At 38.1% G+C, this 19,518-nt stretch overlaps 3 protein-coding genes across 5 annotated transcripts; 1 reads left to right on the top strand and 2 right to left on the bottom strand.

Annotated features, from left to right (window-relative positions):
* Positions 1 to 593: 593 nt before the first annotated feature.
* On the top strand, positions 594 to 6,114 carry eif4ebp3l (eukaryotic translation initiation factor 4E binding protein 3, like). The gene is made up of 3 exons (XM_083559941.1): positions 594 to 1,004; positions 4,657 to 4,830; positions 5,537 to 6,114. Exons 1-3 carry the CDS (start codon positions 872 to 874, stop codon positions 5,566 to 5,568), a joined length of 339 nt encoding a protein of 112 aa, XP_083416067.1. The 5' UTR covers positions 594 to 871; the 3' UTR covers positions 5,569 to 6,114.
* Positions 6,115 to 7,964: 1,850 nt separating this feature from the next.
* On the bottom strand, positions 7,965 to 12,308 carry hnrnpaba (heterogeneous nuclear ribonucleoprotein A/Ba). 2 transcript variants are annotated; one of them, XM_083560061.1, is made up of 9 exons: positions 12,142 to 12,308; positions 11,500 to 11,719; positions 10,181 to 10,349; positions 9,929 to 10,087; positions 9,682 to 9,837; positions 9,494 to 9,587; positions 9,221 to 9,388; positions 9,057 to 9,140; positions 7,965 to 8,659 (listed from the first exon to the last, which is right to left on the bottom strand). In XM_083560061.1, the coding sequence occupies exons 2-8, from the start codon at positions 11,712 to 11,714 to the stop codon at positions 9,070 to 9,072; spliced, it is 1,032 nt and encodes a 343-aa protein (XP_083416187.1). In that variant the 5' UTR covers positions 11,715 to 11,719; positions 12,142 to 12,308; the 3' UTR covers positions 7,965 to 8,659; positions 9,057 to 9,069. The 2 variants fall into 2 exon arrangements, with proteins under 2 accessions (XP_083416187.1, XP_083416188.1); XM_083560062.1 differs by lacking the exon at positions 12,142 to 12,308 and adding an exon at positions 11,824 to 11,849.
* Positions 12,309 to 14,175: 1,867 nt separating this feature from the next.
* On the bottom strand, positions 14,176 to 19,159 carry nme5 (NME/NM23 family member 5). 2 transcript variants are annotated; one of them, XM_083560143.1, is made up of 5 exons: positions 18,913 to 19,159; positions 16,191 to 16,396; positions 15,268 to 15,368; positions 14,577 to 14,692; positions 14,176 to 14,471 (listed from the first exon to the last, which is right to left on the bottom strand). In XM_083560143.1, the coding sequence occupies exons 1-5, from the start codon at positions 19,057 to 19,059 to the stop codon at positions 14,388 to 14,390; spliced, it is 654 nt and encodes a 217-aa protein (XP_083416269.1). In that variant the 5' UTR covers positions 19,060 to 19,159; the 3' UTR covers positions 14,176 to 14,387. The 2 variants fall into 2 exon arrangements, with proteins under 2 accessions (XP_083416269.1, XP_083416268.1); XM_083560142.1 differs by having other exon boundaries at positions 14,577 to 14,695.
* Positions 19,160 to 19,518: the final 359 nt, after the last annotated feature.

Raw genomic sequence — 19,518 nt, forward strand, 5'->3', positions numbered from 1 at the left:
GACATGACCGTTTATTATTTGACCATTTCGGTTACTAATTAAATTAAGTCTGTTTTATTAATTCTGTCCTCAGGGGCTGCAAACGTTTTACTTTACTGGTTATACAGTTTTCTTCTCTCTGGGACCTAAATGTGAATATTGACGGCTATTAATCTTTTTTTGTTTTATTTGAACTTTTTGTAAAGGATCAGATTTAGTATAAAGTTGTAATTTGTTTGGATTTCCAGTAGCGAGCTATGAGGTACAATATGTGGATAATTGCAGAAAATTTTGTGCACAGTGTTTAAATGAGAAACGTTTGGAATAAACCATTAAAGCGTTGCTGCATCATTTATTTAAAAAAAATAATAATTGTTTGTTGTTTTTTTGCTAGAGATCCCATCAAGTAACCAAAGTCCAAACAAATCAAAAAAGCATTCATAAATTAGTTTGAAATTGTAATAACGTTTTACTATGAAAATTTAGCTTGGACAGAATTACGGGTCACATTTACATGTTACTTATAAACATCAAAGTCTTTTAGGGTATACTTTGATCTTTGGGATAGAAACCTCCCAATATGGCAACCCTAATCAGCACGTCCTGCCTGTTGGTGTTAAATATCCACACACACACACACACCCTGCACCCACTCCTGTAGATCCTGCTGTGGAAAAGTACAAGTGCTCCTGAAACCTCTGTGCTTCTGCAACCATGCACTTTTAGAACGCTGCTCAGAAGGTTTTGCCAAGAAAATCAGATCAGAAAGAAAGACAAAGAAGTGTGAAGAAAAGTGAGAAAGTCAGATCAACAGAATCATCAACAGCTGTATTGTGGGACAGCTATTTGTCTGCTTCTTCTCCAGAACTTTCAAGCTTCCAAAAATCACACCATGTCAGGAAACACACAGAAGACCAGAAGCTGTCCCATCCCGACCCGTGTGATCCAGCTGAAGGACTGGTCTCAGCTCCCAGACTGCTACAGCCAGACGCCTGGAGGAACCCTGTTCTCCACCACACCAGGAGGTGAGCACATGCTTCTTCCCAAAAAAGGGGTACAGTGTGGAGGGGTTTTCCCCCCTCCAACTGAGCAGGATTGAACTGTGCATGGTGTAAATAAGTGGCACACATCCAGTTCACAAACTCTACAACTTGCAGCAAAACTTTTTACACCTTTCAAACATTCTTCAGGACTATACAATCATTTTGTTAGAAAAGCAATTGATGAAAAACAAATCAACGAGATTGTTCTAAACATGCTGACTATATATAACTGTTCTTCTTAGAGCTTTTTAGTTCTGCTTTGTTGCTCCATCTGAGCTTTCAAACAGCCAAAAACACAACAAATGGTGGCCATATCATTTATAAACCAGCAAGTGGTGGGGATTTGTCTCTCCTCTAGGACACTTACAAGAGCTTTAATACTTTAAAACTTCTAAAAGAAAAGTAACTAAAAACTTCATTTTTCTCTTCATTGCATGTTCTACATCCCATATAAACTAATCAGACCAGGTTCCTTATCAGACCGGACAACTGGTTTGTTATGTAACAGTAAGATATTTTATCTATTCATAGCTTGTTTGCTGTGGAGATACCGCACTCCAGAAGCTGTAAGAAAAACAAAAACAGTTGATGAACAGTCTCCACCCAGCACTCATCAACTGAGCACCCAGTTCCTCTTTCTATCAGACGCTCTTTTATTTTTTTTGTGCATGTCCATTCCAGGAGCACTATGCCAAGTAGGAGGGATTTTCTTGGAAAGTCGCCCTTCCCTGCTTCCACAGCTGTTGCATTTCAGGAATAACCCAGAACTTGATGTCCGGGCCAAAAAATTTGAAACTTCTAGGAAGGTTAAAGAGGACAGCCTGGCCAAGTTTACTGTTTAAGATCGTTTCTTGTGTCTTGCGGTGACAGGAGTGAGGATCGTGTGAAATGTGAGGCACAGAACCGAGTATTAAGGTTGAGAAACATCACAAATTCTTCTTTATGCTGTATTAATGAGGAAGTGGCACACTGTAGATAGATATGAGGGGAAAAGCACTACGGAATCGCAAACCTAAACCAATCGTCAATTCACAGTGTTTAATTTGGTCGTTGACTCTCAGTTTTACCTCCTGATACATTTTTCGAAGGACGTGTAAAAAAAACGTCTCTATTTTTTAATCACTGCTGATCATGTGGATGTGTCTGGAGGATCTCAGCACAACATGGAGACTCGGTTGGTTTAAATCTGGAAACCACCACCATCGTGTTTTTTTTTTGTTTTTTTTACTGCATCTACAGTCTACATTTACATCTACAGTCTGGACTAGAAAGAAATCAGCCCAAGTCTCACTTCAAATATAGTTTTCACACATCGTTATACATTTTTCCTCATAGTAATAAAATAAAAATAAATGAAAGAAAAGAGGGTTGAATTAGACAAACCATGTACTTGAGTTAATTCAGAGATACAGCAGGTAAAATGTTACCTACAGTATTTACCTTTGATGTACTTAAGTATCCAAAGTACTATGATTTATCACTATAATTTTCCTATTATCATTTTTTTCACAATAATTTTTACTTAATCATCTCAGTTTATGTGTAAAGACTCGAATGTGACTCTCAGCACACTGATCTATTAAGAGAATGATATTAATGACTCAAAACACTGATTTCTATTGCAATGATCATGAACCCAAAACCTTCTTTTCAACTAAAAAAAAGTCTAGAGTTTCTTCATCATTTCTTCCTCTCTGAATGTTCTTTGTGATGTTGAACTGATGCTGAACTGTATCTTGGTAATCAGTAGATACACAAAGCGGCAATCAAAACAAGATTATAAACGGCGCGTGCGCTCGATCCTGATTGGTGACTCGCTGCGTGTTTGAGCGGTTATGTTGTTTTTATCCTCGTGAAATAAAAATGAACGACCGATTTCGCAAAATGTAGTTGAGTAAAAAGTAAAAAATTTGACTTTAAAATGTAGTGAAGTAAAAGTCTCCCCAAATGGAAACACTTAAAGTACCAACATGTGAAAAAGCTTCATTTAGTCTTGGTGTGTGTGTGTGTGTGTGTGTGTGTGTGTGTGTGTGTGTGTGTGTGTGTGTATAATAAAACCTATTTGAATTTATAGTCAATAAAAGTTGAGTCTGAGTGGAAGCGAAGCAGAACCTCGTTGTTGTTAAAACATTGCTCCCAGTGTCTTCGTTTTCCCCTCCCTGCTCCTTCACCCCCTTTTTTTTCATGAACACGGTGCACAAAAAAAAAAAAAAAAAAGACAAGGTTGCATAACATGTTTTTGTGCTTTTTGATAGAAAGCATGGATACGGTACATCCCCCGAGAGTAGCAGAGTAGCACCACCTCTCGTACTGGTCAAACTTCAGCCAGATCTCCTCGCCCCTCTTTACAGCTCTACATTAAGGTCTCAGCTCTGCTTTCTATCTTAAAGATAAAAAAAAAACACGCCTCGTTTGTACAGTTTGTACACATTCAGAAGTTGCGCAACCTTCAAGTGGTTTGTCCTGCCTCAAAATGGCTCCCTCCAACTCGAACATGTGCTCTGATTTCCTAGAACTTCAGCACAGCTGCCAAGGCTGAACTCGTCAGCTCGGCTCATTCAGATTCCTACGAGCACTTCTCTCTTAACACACACAAAGCCTGGTGTGTTACTTTAAAGCCTTTGGGTTTTGTTCACACTGAGCGCTTTGTCATGGTCAAAAGATCTGTTTAACACTGTGTGGAAATAATCAGTGCAATGTTTTTTTTTTTGTCCAGTGCATTTAATTTTATTATTATCTTTTAAATTATTATTATCATCAAAAGACTTGATAACATACACAACATTGGCAGGGGTATAAAAAACTATCGTTAGTGCAGTATCACTGTGGCTGTTTGCTCCTTACTGGAAATACGATTTGTTTTTTACGCATGCATGAAAACGCTAAAGAATCCATAGCGCTAGCGTTAGCCGCTAACCAGGAAGCGCTATGGATTATTTAGCGTTTTATGTCCAACTTCAAGAATTTCTCTTAAAAGGAAATCGTGACAATTCTGCATGTCGAGGGAGTGAATAAATGAAGGGTGGAAGGAATGAAGACGTTTGTTGACGAAATAAGTAGCTCATATCTTTTAGAAAATTAATTATTAAATGTAAAACTCACACACACACACACACTTTTACAAAGATTCATAGAACCAATTTAATTGATTACTCAATTTAATATAATAAAATGTATTGCATTACTTTGATTTATTGTATTTTATTTTTTATAAAATATTATATAAATGATAAAACGTATATAATATTTAACCAAGCAGGCATTTTATTTAAAATAGTTTTAAAAATGTAAACTGTTAAAATCTTGATCACAAATAATAATTAATATTTATTATTATTGTCAACAATAATAATAATAATAATAATAATTATTGACAATAATAATAAATTGTATTAATAAAAAAAACACTGTGATTTAAAAACTGACGCACTGAATCATGTATTTTGTGTGCTGATAAATTTTTATTATTATTATTATTATGAGTAAATTGCAACACGATCTTTAAAATAATCTATAAATCTTTCATTTTCCATCATTTAAAGTGTACATGTTTGAACAGATGTGATGATGATGATTCCTCTGGGATCTTGATGTGAATAATAATGGCTTTGAATTGTTTCTCCTCCGTCTACAGGCACTCGTATCATTTATGACAGAAAGTTCTTGCTGGAGTGTAGGAACTCGCCGATCGCTCGGACCCCGCCCTGCTGCCTGCCCCAGATACCCGGGGTGACGGTTCCTTCCAATCATCCACTGGGCAAACTTGAGGAATTGAAAGAGGAGCTGGAGGAAGAAAAGGATGCAGCAGGTAAAGTGAATCTACAAGCACAAAAATGAGCCTAATAAAACATAGCCTATGGGCTGATTTAGGGAAATAATCAGCAGCGAGGGAGTGTGATGCCGTCCGTCAGAATCACGAGCAGAGGTTCCTTAATTTTTTAACACCAGCATCAAGTGTGTTATTACGTTTACATCAAATCATTTTTGCGTAACATTTAATGTTGTGAAATGTCATTAAAACACTTCCTGTTAGCAGGTGCATTATAACAGCTGTATAGTTGTTTCTTCACGAGAAATAATGTTTTATATATTATATATGGGACTTTTATATAATAAAAGTCCCTCTGAATGATCAGTTACTCATAAACTAGGAGTAAGATTTGAGTGTTATTCAGGAGGTGTGTGTGTGTGTGTGTGTAGGCTTGATTCCCCAATATACGAGTAAATATAACCAAATGCCCTCTAAGGTGCCTCTACGTGTTAGTCAACATGATGACATGCCCTCCGAGCTGCATTGACTTCTAAATAAACATGATCACATGCCCTCTATGTTGCTACATCTGAGTCAACATGATGAATTGCAGTAATAGGTGATGAACAATATCTTGTCGGCTTCGCCCACACTAAAGAGACAGGCATATTGTCCCCGTCTAGGTGTCGCCTCCCCCTCAGACAGGTTGTGTTTTTCCCCCTCTGCTTGCAGTATATTGTAACCTCTGTGTTTTCTTCTGCAGCTGATGACAGCCAGTTCGAGATGGACATTTGAGTGTGGGATGTGCCTCCTGTGAAGAACGCATTTGTGCTGGGACGCTGCTACATTTCCCCATCGACCAGCTTTCACTGAATTCACTCATTTCCGTTTTTGAAGTTACGAGATAACGTATAGTAACACTCGGAGGGTGTTTTTCGTTTGTTTACAGCTTTATTTCAGGTATATTTTTTTTTTTCCATCAGCAATAATACAAAGAACAGAGACTGGATGTCTGTGCATCCTTTCAACGATTCTTATTGTACATACGGTACTTTGTATTTTTTTTTTTTAAGGGAAATAATTAGATTTAATTAGAAGGGGTGTGTGTGTGTGTGGGGGGGGGGGGGTGTTAACATGGTATAATTCAGAGCCGTGCCTTAAGAATATCTGAACGAATGATATATGATGCGTCCCAAACGCAACGTGAAACCGAAGTTTTTATTTTAAACCCCAACCATTTCCACGACGACATTTTTTTTTTCCTTCTTCGCTTTGAAGGTTTTTCTCTCGATTGTCGTTCGAGTTTTTATTACTTTTATTAAAATTGTGACATGAAAATTATAGCATTTGAGTCGTGCAGTTTTTACCGATGTACACGCACTGTCAGGGGTGGGCTGTGCCCCCAGTGGCGGGCCATGCCACCCCCTTGCCCACACCCCCCACCCTCCCCCTACCCTAGGCCTTAGGCGGTCATACCACCATCATTATGACGCCAACATCATTATGATATAATAGAAAAGCGCATTAGAACAGAGCGCTGCATCGAAAACAGGAACCGTACAGCGACAATGAACGTCATCACTAAAGCAAGAAACCCAATGAACACAATTCAACACGTCTCCTTTCACTGTAGCCGCAACTGCACCTCCTGCATACGTCATCTCCAGCAGAAACACCAGTATTAACTCCGTAAAATGACCCTGGGTTTTCTGTTTTTTGGAAGTGTTTGAGTCGACCTTTCCATAAAATCAAGCTTTTCTTGAAAAGTCCGTCTTGGAAAGCGTATCTGCGGGTCAAATCAATTTCTTCTCCTCCGTTAGTCATTGTAGTGACACGCTGATGTTTTTGGATCCTTTTAAGGGTCGTTCGAGTGGCCAAAGAGCAGTCTGATTGGTTAAAGCAGCAAAGATCTGAAGCTATCAAGAGCCTGCACAGTTCATTAAATGATGCTATGACTGAAATCTGATCTAGAAACTCTAAAACACTCTAAAAGAGTAATGAAGAGAATGGACTATTGGGAATAATTGAATACATAATCATGGACACAATATATTTGAATGTAAGACACTGATTCTGATACAGAAAATCAGTAAAAACACACACATATACACGCCTGGGTGCAGGTCATGACAGGAGTTAGATAGAAAACAGAATGTGATGTGCAGTTGACTACGGAGGTTTGCACACCTTTAGGAATTATTTTAGTTTCGACAGTTTCACAGATCTTCCTCACAGATAATTTGAGGTTTGGGCCTCGCTCTGTTCACAAGAAAGTACTTTATTTATCTATGTTTCCACAATATAAATAAAGAGGATCAAAATAGTCCCCTGAACAGCAATGTGCCACCCTCAGCGTTCCTCCACTTCTGGAAGTCTTTTTTTTTCCCAAAACGTGTCAAACACCGTCTGTGCTGGATCTTTACAATGGTGTCAAAACAGTGACCTTTGAGCTGCATCATCTTTAGGAAAAGTCTGCAGGAGCCAAATCTGCCGATTACGGTGGGCACGGAAGTGAGATCATGTGGATTGTTCTCCGATATTCATCATACACAAGTTGCCAAATGGTTTTGACACCATTACGTAATGCTTGTTCGTGGTAATACTGAATGCTTATTAATGCATGTATTTAGACCAAATAGTTTGGGTGCCATAAGATTGATATGTGCCATGTACATTCACCATTGAGTACTTATTTGCTGTTATAATCTCCACTCCTCTGGGAAGATGCTCCACTAGGTTTTGGGGTGAGCTTGTGGATATTTGTGTTCATTCAGCCACAGTGAGTAAAGTCAGATTCTGATGTAAGGTAAGGAAGCCTGATCATGTTCAATGGGTTGGCAAAATTTAATGCTACCACATCCAGAAATGTTTGGTGATGAACTAGATTAAGCTGGAACAGTCTGGTGTCCCAATACTTTTGTCCATAAATTGAATGGAAAATGTACTTCTACCGTATCCATAAAGATCCATGTCTACAGTTACTTATAAAAACTGAGTCTAGACAACTTTCTCGTTTACACCAAAAACAAAATGAATCAGACGACCAGCGTATTACAAAAAATATCCATCTGACCGGCCAGATTTGAGAATTCAGAAGAAAGAACCTCTAATTCTACTTCTGAACAGGAGCTGTATATGACAGGTTAGACCATTTTATGATCGGGTAGAAATATTCAACATCGCCACAGATATCTTAAAAACCAAGTTTATTTCCACCAAATTGTCCAGGACACTGCAGAAATGAGTTTCCAGTGAATCTTACAGATAAAGGTGTATGTGCTGAGGTATAATTTTACCACTACAAAAGCCACTTTTTTATTTTATTTTTTCTTAAATTAACTAACATGATGGAGGATCTCCTAAAACTAATACAGGGGTGTAAAAAAAAAAAAAATAAAAAATGAAATTGAATCTTACAATCCCTTTTCTGATCGCTGTAGACTAAGCATCTTTGCAACAAGCGCACATGAAAATAATAGCTAGGAACACGGACAAAAGAAAACCACCAAAAATAATAATAATAAAAAAAAAAAATCAATGAATTTATTATGAAAATGACTTATTTGAGAGCGCCAGGGCAAAGTGTGTGGTAAATGCAGCCGAGACGTAAAATACAACCATAACAATACATTAGATTCAAAAAGGTACCAAAAAGTACAGTAAAAATAACACTTCCATCTCTGGAAATGTAAAATGGACAAAAAAAAAAAAAAAAAAAGGTATAAAATGAAAACGTGAAAAGTGACATTTGCTTTCCCCGGTTCCTCACTTGTGGTCTGTACAAAAATTGAGCAGAAGTCCAGATTCTGCCTACATCCAGTAAAAGTAAAAGAATGAAGCCCAGGGATCGGCTGGGATCAGGTCACAGGTTCCTCTCCGACACCACCTTCATTAAAAATAATCACCACATTACATAAGATTTTGTACACAATCTAAGCACAATGATTAGGGTTTTCTGTTTGCATCACATGACCAAAATAGAGTTGTTTAAATTCAAGCTCGCAAAAACAATGACTTAACGATGCATGTACTTTAATAGAATTTTAATTCACCTTGAACCCTTTTTGACCCCATTTTTTTTTATTTACAGGGTTGTTTAGATAACATGACAATTTTACAATTTTTTTTTTTTTGGGGTGGGGGGGGGGTGTCAACAAATAAGGTCAACTTAAAAATATAAACGCACTTAGTCACATGCATTTAGAAATTTATTTTTACATCAATCCACTTGTAAGAATGAACAGGACAGAATTTCCTCAGTCAAATCAAACTATGTGGCATACCTGCACAACACGATCAGTATGGTTTGTAGTTATTCTGGTGGCTGCCACGTCTTGGAGCTTTGCCGTAATTTGCGTTGCCCTGGTCTGCAAACGAAAAGGAAAACAAGAAATTAAATATCCCTACTCTGGGTGTTACTAAACCAAAGGAGACCGAACTCGCTTACTGTAGTCGTATCCACCCCCATAACCCCCGTAGTAGCCCGCAGAGTAGTCATAGTTTCCGTATCCTCCATATCCGCTGTAGCCTTGCTGCCCGCCGTAGCCGTAGCCCTGGTTCCCGTAGCCCTGATTCCAGTAGTTATTTTGACCCTGGTTCCAGTTTTGAACCTGGCCTGCAATACAAGACGTCATCCGGAAAGCCGGAGTTATCAATAGTGACAACTTAAGCTATACGAACAAAAATATTACTGAGACGAGCGTTCATATCGACTGCTTACCTCCGCGCCCCCTGCCTCTGCCCCCACCTCCGAAACGTCCGCCATACTGCTGCTGCTGATACACCTCCTTCGGCTGTGCAATCTTGATTTCACACTGGCAGGAGGACAAAATGCTCGTCAACCCATCCAAGACACAGCTCAACCCATCCAAGCATTAGATCACTTTCAGTGCCGAACCACAAACTCACCAGGCTCTCTTTGCCATTTGCGTCCTTGGTTCCACTGACATTGTGAAATTTCTTCTCCATGATCTTCTTGACTGAGTCTTCCTCCTTAAAGGTTATGAAGACGAAGCCTCTCCTTTTATTCGTCTTTGGATCCATCGGAAGCTCGATGGTCTCAATCTGCAAAAACACAATACATACGGTTAAACCCACGGTGTTAAAACAAGCTTTTATCAGCGTTTTTAAGTCGTATAAATAGCAGAGACTCTACCTCTCCGAAGGCACCGAAATACTCGCGGATTTTTTCTTCTGTCGTTTCCGGGTTCAGGCCACCGACAAAGATTTTTTTGACCGGCTCCTTCTTCATAGCCATGGCTTTCTTGGGGTCGATCTGCCGCCCGTCCAGCCTGTGTTCCTTTTGTGCTAGCACCTGGAGAGAAGATAGGAAACAGGAAGCATGGCAATCAGCTTTGCGGGCAAAACTTTGGCGGCTGCATGAGGGGGAAAAAACCCACAAACTTACTTTTTCTACACCTGCAGATTCTTTGAACAGAATGAACCCAAATCCTCTTGATCGTCCAGTGTTTGGGTCCATTTTAATGGTGCAGTCAGTCACCTCACCAAATTTAGAGAAGTAATCTTTGAGATCCTTTTTACTAGTATCCCAGCTGAGTCCCCCAACAAACATTTTCCTGGAGGAATAAATGAGTTTGATGCATTAACTTTAGGTAGAGGTGTTTTTTTATGGCATGGTATATGTTGGGATATAGGACAATTGAAGAAAGATGTCTCAACTAAAAAAAACATTTTTAGACACTTTTATAAACACTGAAAGCACCATTCTATTTAAAAGTCTCACATATTTTATTTATAGAACAGATATACCACCTTCGATTTAATAGTACTTTACCCTTGAATGGTACTGACTATAATTATTGTGATTAAATTCACTTTAGAGGACAGTGTGAAAAACATTGTATTCTTGCAGGACCATCCAGAGTTTTAAATATATTTAGTAATCAACTAAAACAATTCTATTCATCCACTCATTAATTTGGGATCTCATTTATTTATTCACAAATAAAATATGCTTCAGCACTTCCAGCAGTAAAGCAGGGGTCCCCAAACACAGGGCTGAAGATGCTCATTTTGATACCAGGGTATACAACAACAAAAGAGAAAAACCTCACATTCTAAATAAAAGAAAACCACTTACGTATATGCCAATTTGATGCACTAGTTATTGATAAATTAAAGCTTGCGCTGATTCTGCATTAAAGCAAGTTAAGTTGCATTTATTATATATGAAACATTGTGCTGCATTAATGGATCAAATGTCCAAATCTCTGCACAAGCAAGCCAAGATTGTGTGTGTGATACACATACATACATCACACACACACACACACACTATAATGCAGAATGATGCGAGCTTAGTTTATCAATGTGTAGTCAGAAAAACTAGTGCTTATTTTATTTATAGCATTTTAAATAAATAGAAAACGCCTGCAGACAATATACAATAAACAACGTTTCTATTATTTTTGTGCGACCCGGACCCGTGTCCTAGTCCATCCAGTCACGTGATTCCCGCATCGTGTGCGCAGACTTCGTTCGGAAACGAGTCGACTCCTAGTTCCCAATGGCTGGGATAGAAGAGTCGATTCGGTGTCGTGAACGAGTGCCCATCCCCCCCGTGAAGGTTTTATAAAAAAAAAAAAAAAACACATGGCGCCAACAAAAGACACGAGGGGGAGGGGGAGTGTATGGAGAAGAAGGGGGGCGGACAAAAGACTATACTACTAAAACATCACGATATGAGCGAGTAAAATCGTTACATACCCTGCATCTTCTTCGCTTTTACTGGCTTCTATCCGGCCGCCGTCTCCGTCCTGAGTGCCGTCTCCGGCTCCGTTGTTTTCCTCAGCGCCCGCTTCGGCCTGCAGCGCCGCGCTCTCGCCGTCGTCCTCACCGCCGTAGCATCCTTCGGCTCCGTTCTCCTCGTCCTCGTATCCGTTCTCCGCCGTCTCCATGAACTGCTGCTCTGCGTCGGCCATGGCGTCTAAAAAAAAAATAAAAAATACTGTTGTTACGAAATCGCAATAAACAAAACGCATTTAAAATTACATAATTAAAAAGGAGACACACTGCGCGCGTGCACGCTACCTCGCGCTACACGCCGGCCACCATTTTGACTAGCCTAGCCTAGCATAAAACCTCCTCCGATAACAAAAATCAAAACCATCAACAGTCTAAAACACCACACTGATTAATGGTCGGTTAAATTAATCTATTCCATCGAAAAAAATAATTTTTAATGAAAAACATTTCTCACGGTTTTTTTTTTTTTTTTTCACCACGGAACCTATAACCGCCATGTATCTCAGAATCGGTTATGTAACCGCGCTCGAGCCGCACTCACGCGCACATCTTAAATAAATAAAAAAAATAAATAATAAAACATCGATATAAACAACAACTTACAAGAAAAAGGGGGGGAAGCCACACAGCGTTACGCTTTTCGATAGGGAAAGGGGAAAAAAGAAAATCCGTCAGATCCTCCGGATAAAAAAAAAAAGAAAGGAGGACTCCTTCCTGAAGGCACCGGCCTGTAGAGGGGGTTATATTACTGGACGGAAGAACGGGCATCCGAACAAGGACGCCTATCATTCGACAATTTGACCTGCCCGTCATAGCGTCCTGCCAATCAGAAACGTCCCCTTGACGTCACTTGGTACCGCCCCCGAACGCGCTACAATCCGAACCTCTTCCAAGCTTCTCCATGTGGAAGCAGAATGCGCGGGTTTCATCCACATGGAGGTTTTTACCCCCTCAATAAATAAACGTGTAAATAAACTCTAGACGTATCTTTATATTTATAAATTCAAGTCATCAAGCAGCTTTACAGAACTTGAGTTATGGTGTATGATGTGTATTGATTACTGATGATTGATTACTCCCTTAGATGTTATGAGGAAGAAACATAGAGAGGAACCAGACTCAAAAGGGGAACCCATCCTCATTTGGGTGACATCAAGACTAAAGTGTGTGATTACGAGTAATGATCTTTCTACAGTCTTATATAGGAGCTACTGAGCAACTCATAAATTAGCACAACATCTGAGATCCTCACAGATCCAACACCAGCTTCTCCATGCCAGAGCCTTTAAACACTCAAAAGAGGTCCAATGTCTAAACTCTACATGGGGTGGAATCCAAATACGTCTCTAGATTCCGGATGTTTGTGGGCATCTACTTCTTTAAAGGTCCACAATCTTCACGAGGTGGGACACGACTGGAGCATGGTGCAACCTCAAAATGCCTCGGGATGGGTAGAGAAAGAGAAACAGTGGAGAGGAATTAGCGTAGCTGCTGTTCATGATATTAATAAGCACAAGTTGGTAATGTGCATGTGATAAGATGTTCTGGAGCACAAGGTTATGATGTGATGTGTGTTATGTGTAGAACTAACTAAAAAGATACGTCTTTAATCTGCACTTAAACTGGGAGAGTGTGTCTGAGCCCCGAACAATGTCAGGAAGACTATTCCAAAGTTTAGGAGCTAAATGTGAGAATGTTCTACCACCTTTAGTGGATTTTGCTATTCTAGGAACTACTAGAAGTCTGGAGTTTTGAGATCTCAAGGAGCGTGACGGATTGTACCGTGTTAGAAAACTAGAGAGATACATGGGCGATAAACCATTTATCTTAACAGGTAGCCAGTGTAGGGATGAGATTGGGGTTGATGAATGAAGCAGGACATCCACCTAGTAATGCATTACAATAGGAGGACATGAACGCATGGATGAGCTTCTCTGCATCAGATATAGACATGTTTCTTAGCTTAGCCATATTTATAACTAGTAGTTACAGAACATGCTTCTAAATGCAGGTTGAAATGCTAAAGCTTCTGTGTCTTGGGACATTTTGCGTCATCTAATCTTTTAATTCTCTAACAAACTCAGTTAATTCGGCCAATTGTGTTGTAATGGTTTTTATGAGATATATAGCTGAGTATCAATGGCATAAAAATGGAAGCTAATCCCATGACTTCTAATAATATTTCTCAAGGGAAGCATGTATATTGTGAAAAGTAGGGGTCCTAGAACTGAACCTTGTGGCACCCCATAATTTACTGGATAACTCTCCATTTAAGTCTATAAAATAGTGTCTATGTTGTTAGCCATTTCGTCAAGATCATAAATGTCCCTGATAACAAAATGTAATTTTAGTTTGTTTTCACTTTGGATGCTACATGCTTTTACATGGAAACACACAGTGTTTGGATCCACCTCTTCACAATATATTTTGCCTTCAGCACTGAGCAATCTTCTAAAAAAAGATGAGTCAAGTCATTCACACACTTCTTCCCACCTACAGGCATGTTTTTTCAGGGAGGACGTGGTTAAAAGCCACACACATACAGTACCATAAGTCAAAAGTTTGGACACACCTTCTTCTTATTTCTTATTTTTTTAATTTTTAACATACACAAGTATCCAAATTATGAAAGAACACACATGGAATTAGTAGTAAAATAACCCAGATTATGTTTTATGTTTTTTATTCTTTAAAGAATTCATGGTCATGTTAAAAACAAAAACAAATTACTGCACAACCGCTCTGGTTAAATTTGTCTTCAATGATGGATAACTATCAGCTAGCAAAGCACTTCCACACCATCACAACTCCTCCTCCGTGCTTCACAGTGGAAACGTAGTCATTTATATTTAAGTTGCATATTCATCTGCAATCTCTTCACTTATTTGGGGTTTATTTGGGTTGTTTTGTATCAGATATTCAGCCAGCCAAGTCTGGGGACAACACACACGACAAAATACACATTAGAGAAGTAAAAAATTATATTTATTGATTAAATTAATCAAATTGATACATTTTCAGTGATAATCATTACTCACGAAAGGATCGGCTGGTTTTGTTTTACAGAGCTCAGTAAGGCCAGTAAGGAGTGTTGGGTTAATACACCTGTTCAGGTAATCTGTGGCAGCTTCACCTCTGGGAATGGGCTCAATTACTGCTAAAACACAGACAAGAAAGAACAAGTAATAATAATAAGTTCATTAAAACTGGTAGATTGAAAATGTTCAATTATCTTATAGGTTCTCACACACACACACACACACACACACACACACACACACACACACACACACACACACACACACACACACACACACACAAACACAAACACACATAGACACACCAGAGATAGAAAGTAATAAAGTACAAATACTACGTTACTGTACTTAAGTAGATTTTTCTGGTATCAGTACTTTACTTTACTTTACTTATTTTTACACAAATATCTGTACTTTCTACTTCTTACATTTTCAAACCAGACTCGTTACTTTAGTTTGAATCTATTTGATGACATGATCAATATCAAAACATAAGTATCTGTACTTCTACTTAAGTGAAGGATGTGTGTGCTTTTGCCATCTCTGAGACAGATAGTTAGAAAGATAGATAGATAGATAGATAGATAGATAGATAGATAGATAGATAGACAGACAGACAGACAGACAGACAGACAGACAGACAGACAGACAGACAGACAGACAGACAGACAGACAGACAATTATTACTTACTGCTGGAAAACATGAACCTGATCTCCCTTTCAGCTGCCGACGATGTTTCACTGCCGTGTACAGCATTCCTTAAGTCAGATGTCCCAAATTTCGCTCTCAAGCTGAAAAAGTAAAAAAAAAAAAAAAAATGTGTGTATATATATATATATATATATATATATATATATATATATATATATATATATATATATATATATATATATATGTATGAAAATAAAGTGATTTTTGCAAGTCCCTTATGAACTTGTGGGCAAATATACAGAAAGCAATAGGATCATATTTACTTATTATATGACTTGTGTCCAATTATTTTTTTTTTTGTGCTGATAATTGAAATGCATTTACACAGACGTGAATAATAATGTTCCTCTCAGATGGTTTCCAAAGCACTGTATTCTTTTGCTTTTTGAATGGCCTCCGTGTTGGATTTTGCCAAACCATGAAAATGTGATCATAAAATGCAATTTACAGCATCTGAACAATTTTACCAAACATGTATATCAACTAAAAAAAATAAATATTTTTGCCTATAAATTCTATAAAATAAAACTCTTTGACTGTATTTTAAAATATTATTATTTTAAATCTATGCTTCATATTTCACTGTTCATGTACACAAATTTTTATCTACAATGAGCATTAAATAAGTATAAAATGAAACTAAAGTTTCTGATGATCAGAAATGAATAATCATCTATATGTTGAATATTCCTCATTTTAAAGGTGATAAATAGTGATAGACCCATTGTCCTATTCCTGCATATGTTCAGGGATCTTAACTCCAGAAACTACCTGGACTGTAAAATAACTGACTGGAAGCCAATCCAAACACACACAAGCGTTTTGAGCTGGAAGTCAAATTTCCAAAATCATGTATTCCACCTTTTTATTTATGGTGTTAGAGATAAAAAATAATTTGTTACCTTTGAGGATGTGTCTCTCTGGCCCTGGTGCAGTTGCGTGGTCCCATCAGGTCTTTCCAAGTTGTGACGGCTTGACGCCTCGCTAGAGAGAGAGCTATAATCGGGCCGGAGCTCATAAACGCCGTCAAACTCGGAAAAAACGGCTGTCCATAATGTTCGGTGTAGAAATCGCTGCACTGCTCTGGGCTCAGCTGAAGCTTACGTTTCTGACGTGATGAGAGAAGATAGAGAATTGGCAAATTATTCCAATGACAGATGTTCCTCTGTGTTTATAATCAAATTACTTTAATCTGACTTTGCATGAGTATAGAATATTTGAGAGAATACTAGAGTCGATACTATACAATACTTCTTTCGGCTCCTCCACTATACAATACTGAGGGATTATTTTGCAGTATTGATTCTTGTACTTCTACATATTTAATTCAATTCAATTCACTTGTATTGTGTTTTTGACAATTAACATTGTCTCAACACAGCTTTACACAGATAATGTGGTGATAAAAATTAATAAGATGTTCTTTATAAGTGTAAGTTTGTCCCTGATAAGTGAGCCGGCGGAGACTGTGGCAAGGAAAAACTCCCCGAGACGGCATAAGGAAGAGACCTTAAGAGGAACCAGACTCAAGAGGGAAACCAGTCCTCATCTGGGTTGCACCAGATGTCCATTTATTACAGATATTTACATTACTCCAAAGCAATTCACTGTACGCTATACATCAATACAATACAATCACATTCATCAACATCATAGTGGAGAAAAATGGATTACGCCAATCCATCACCTGCAGTGACCTTCTCAAGCTACACACTGTAGTTAATGCAGTTTCTATCCATCTATAATTGTGGTTTATTTATTTTTTTACTTCTGCTTAATATTTTATTCAACTACATAACAAGGGTAGTGTCTCCAACAAAATGTGTAACGATGTAATTGAAACTAAACCCGATCAGTGATAATAAAAACAACTTCTAAAAGATAAAACTTCGAAATAGTTTTTTTTTAACCGTTTTTAAACTCCATCAATCTTGTTTTTATTGGGTCAGTTTAGTAGTCAAATAAAATTAAATCTAAAACCGACTTATCAACCCGATTTTTAAACTTGAGTACAAAATCATAACATTATATAAAGTTTATTTTTTTCCACTTTTATAGAACTGTTTCCATTTTTTTTTTAAAGATTTTTTCTTTTTTCTCAATTCATTACTTACCCATAGACAGCATTAGAATTTTAAATAACCACTTTTCTTTTTTTGGCACTTTTTTATATATATTTTTTATTATTATTTTTTCACACTTTATTAATTTACAACCAACCTGAAATTTTATTTGTATTGTCTGTTAGTCATATCCCTTTTTTCTGTCTAGCTATTGTTCTCTCCATCCATCCATCTATCTAACCCTAAAAAATGTCACATCACATTTATTTGTTATTTTAAAAAAATTAAATCAAGCTTTGGGCAGGCAAGATGCAAATTTGGCTGGGCTAAGCCCACCTCTACCCACTGCTCCTGCAGCCCCTGCTACAAAGCAAGAGGTCATATGTATGATCAGCAAACCTGTAGGGATCAAACTAGGTTTCTTCCTGGTCCCCATGACCTCTCTGTTAAGTTCTGTACTCCTGAGGTACCAGTGATTTTGTCAATTTATTCTTTCTGGTTTTGCATGATTCATCTTGATGCCCTACCTAATCAGCTGGAAACTACTCTATGCAGCTGAGAATGGTTCACAATGACAGTCTAAAGATCCAGAAACTCAAGAACCATGAAGATGGATTTGGACTGGAATTAATAAAGTTTGTTACAATGGAATTTCCATATGTGGAAAAAAAAAACCTTGAGAGGAACCAGACCTAAAAGGGAGTTCATCCTCATCACCAAATGTCCATGCATTATAGTTTTACACTGATCACACATAACATTATGAGCACCTGCCTAATACGGTGTTGGTCCCCCCTTTGCTGCCAAAACAGTTCTGACCCATGGAGGATTAACAGCATTAACGTCTTCAGCAATTTGAGCTACAGGAGCTCGTCTGTTGGATCGGACCACACGGACCAGCCTTCGCTCCTCACGTGCATCAATGAGCCTCGGCCGCACGTGACCCTGTCGCTGGTTCACCACTGTTCCTTCTTTGGAGCACTTTTGATAGATTCTGATCACTGCAGACCAGGAACATCCCACAAGAGCTGCAGATTTGGAGATGTTCTGACCCAGTCGTCTAGACGTCACAATTTGTCCAACGGCTCAAATCCTTACGCCCATTTTTCCTGCTTCTAACATCAACTTTGAGGACAAAATGTGCCTATTAAATAAATCCACCCACTAAAAGGTGCCATGATAAAGAAAATCAGTGTTCTTCACTTCACCACTCAGAATGTTCTAATGTCAAAAATCATTATAGTTAAAATCAAAGGTCACTACAGGCTATCTTCTCCATATGTGTAGAGGAACCAGACTGAAGTTCTATCAAGTCAGTATGATTTAAACCATGCTCACTATGGGTCATCTCTAGACCATGGGCCCTCGTTTGTTCATCTCTTATCCATACTTTATTAAAGTAAAATAGTTTTTAATTATTGTTGCTTTGTAAATGTATTTATCATTTTGATTTGTGCACCATTCATATTGTTGTTTTAATGCACATTTTCTAGTTATATCCTATAAGTTTTTTATCACAGATACATCTAAGATCTGATGCATGTTGCAGTTTGTTTATTACCTGCAAAATAGTGAATCCTGAGCGTAGGATCACATCCTCGATTTCATCTGCTTGATCAATAGCGTCGGGTTTAATCAAAGCCAAAGTCCTCTCTACAAAAATACCGGGTAGATCCGCTTCCCCAATCTCAACTGAGTTTTCTTTCATATTTATATACAAATAGCCCCTTATTAAATCTAACAAATTTTACAACAATTTACTTTTACTCTGCACAAAACTAACATCTCTCTCAGAGCTTTCTGTTGTCATGCGGTTGCCTAGTTACCTCCCAGCAGCTCCAAAACAGCCCCGCCCTCTCCGTTTACCCGCTTTCTGATTGGTCCGTGCTACTGTCGCGAGCTGCGCTTGTGTATAAAAGGCGTCCCCGGCGATCAAAATGGCGACCTCAGTACCTCAGTGAAGTATTTAGTTTAGCGTATAGATAGTTTTAGTTTAAACGAATTGCTTAGTGTCTATAAATTTACGTGTACCGATAATGTTATTAATTTTTTACCATATAGCTTCACTATTTTTTCAACATTCTTCCTTTCAGTCGCCATCATAATCCTCGAATGTGATTGGTCGGTTTCTTTTACTGTATATAAACTCAGGTAGCAGAAAATTAAA

This window comes from Silurus aristotelis, assembly GCF_946808225.1.
Source record: "Silurus aristotelis genome assembly, chromosome: 14".
Classification (NCBI taxonomy): Eukaryota; Metazoa; Chordata; class Actinopteri; order Siluriformes; family Siluridae; genus Silurus; species Silurus aristotelis.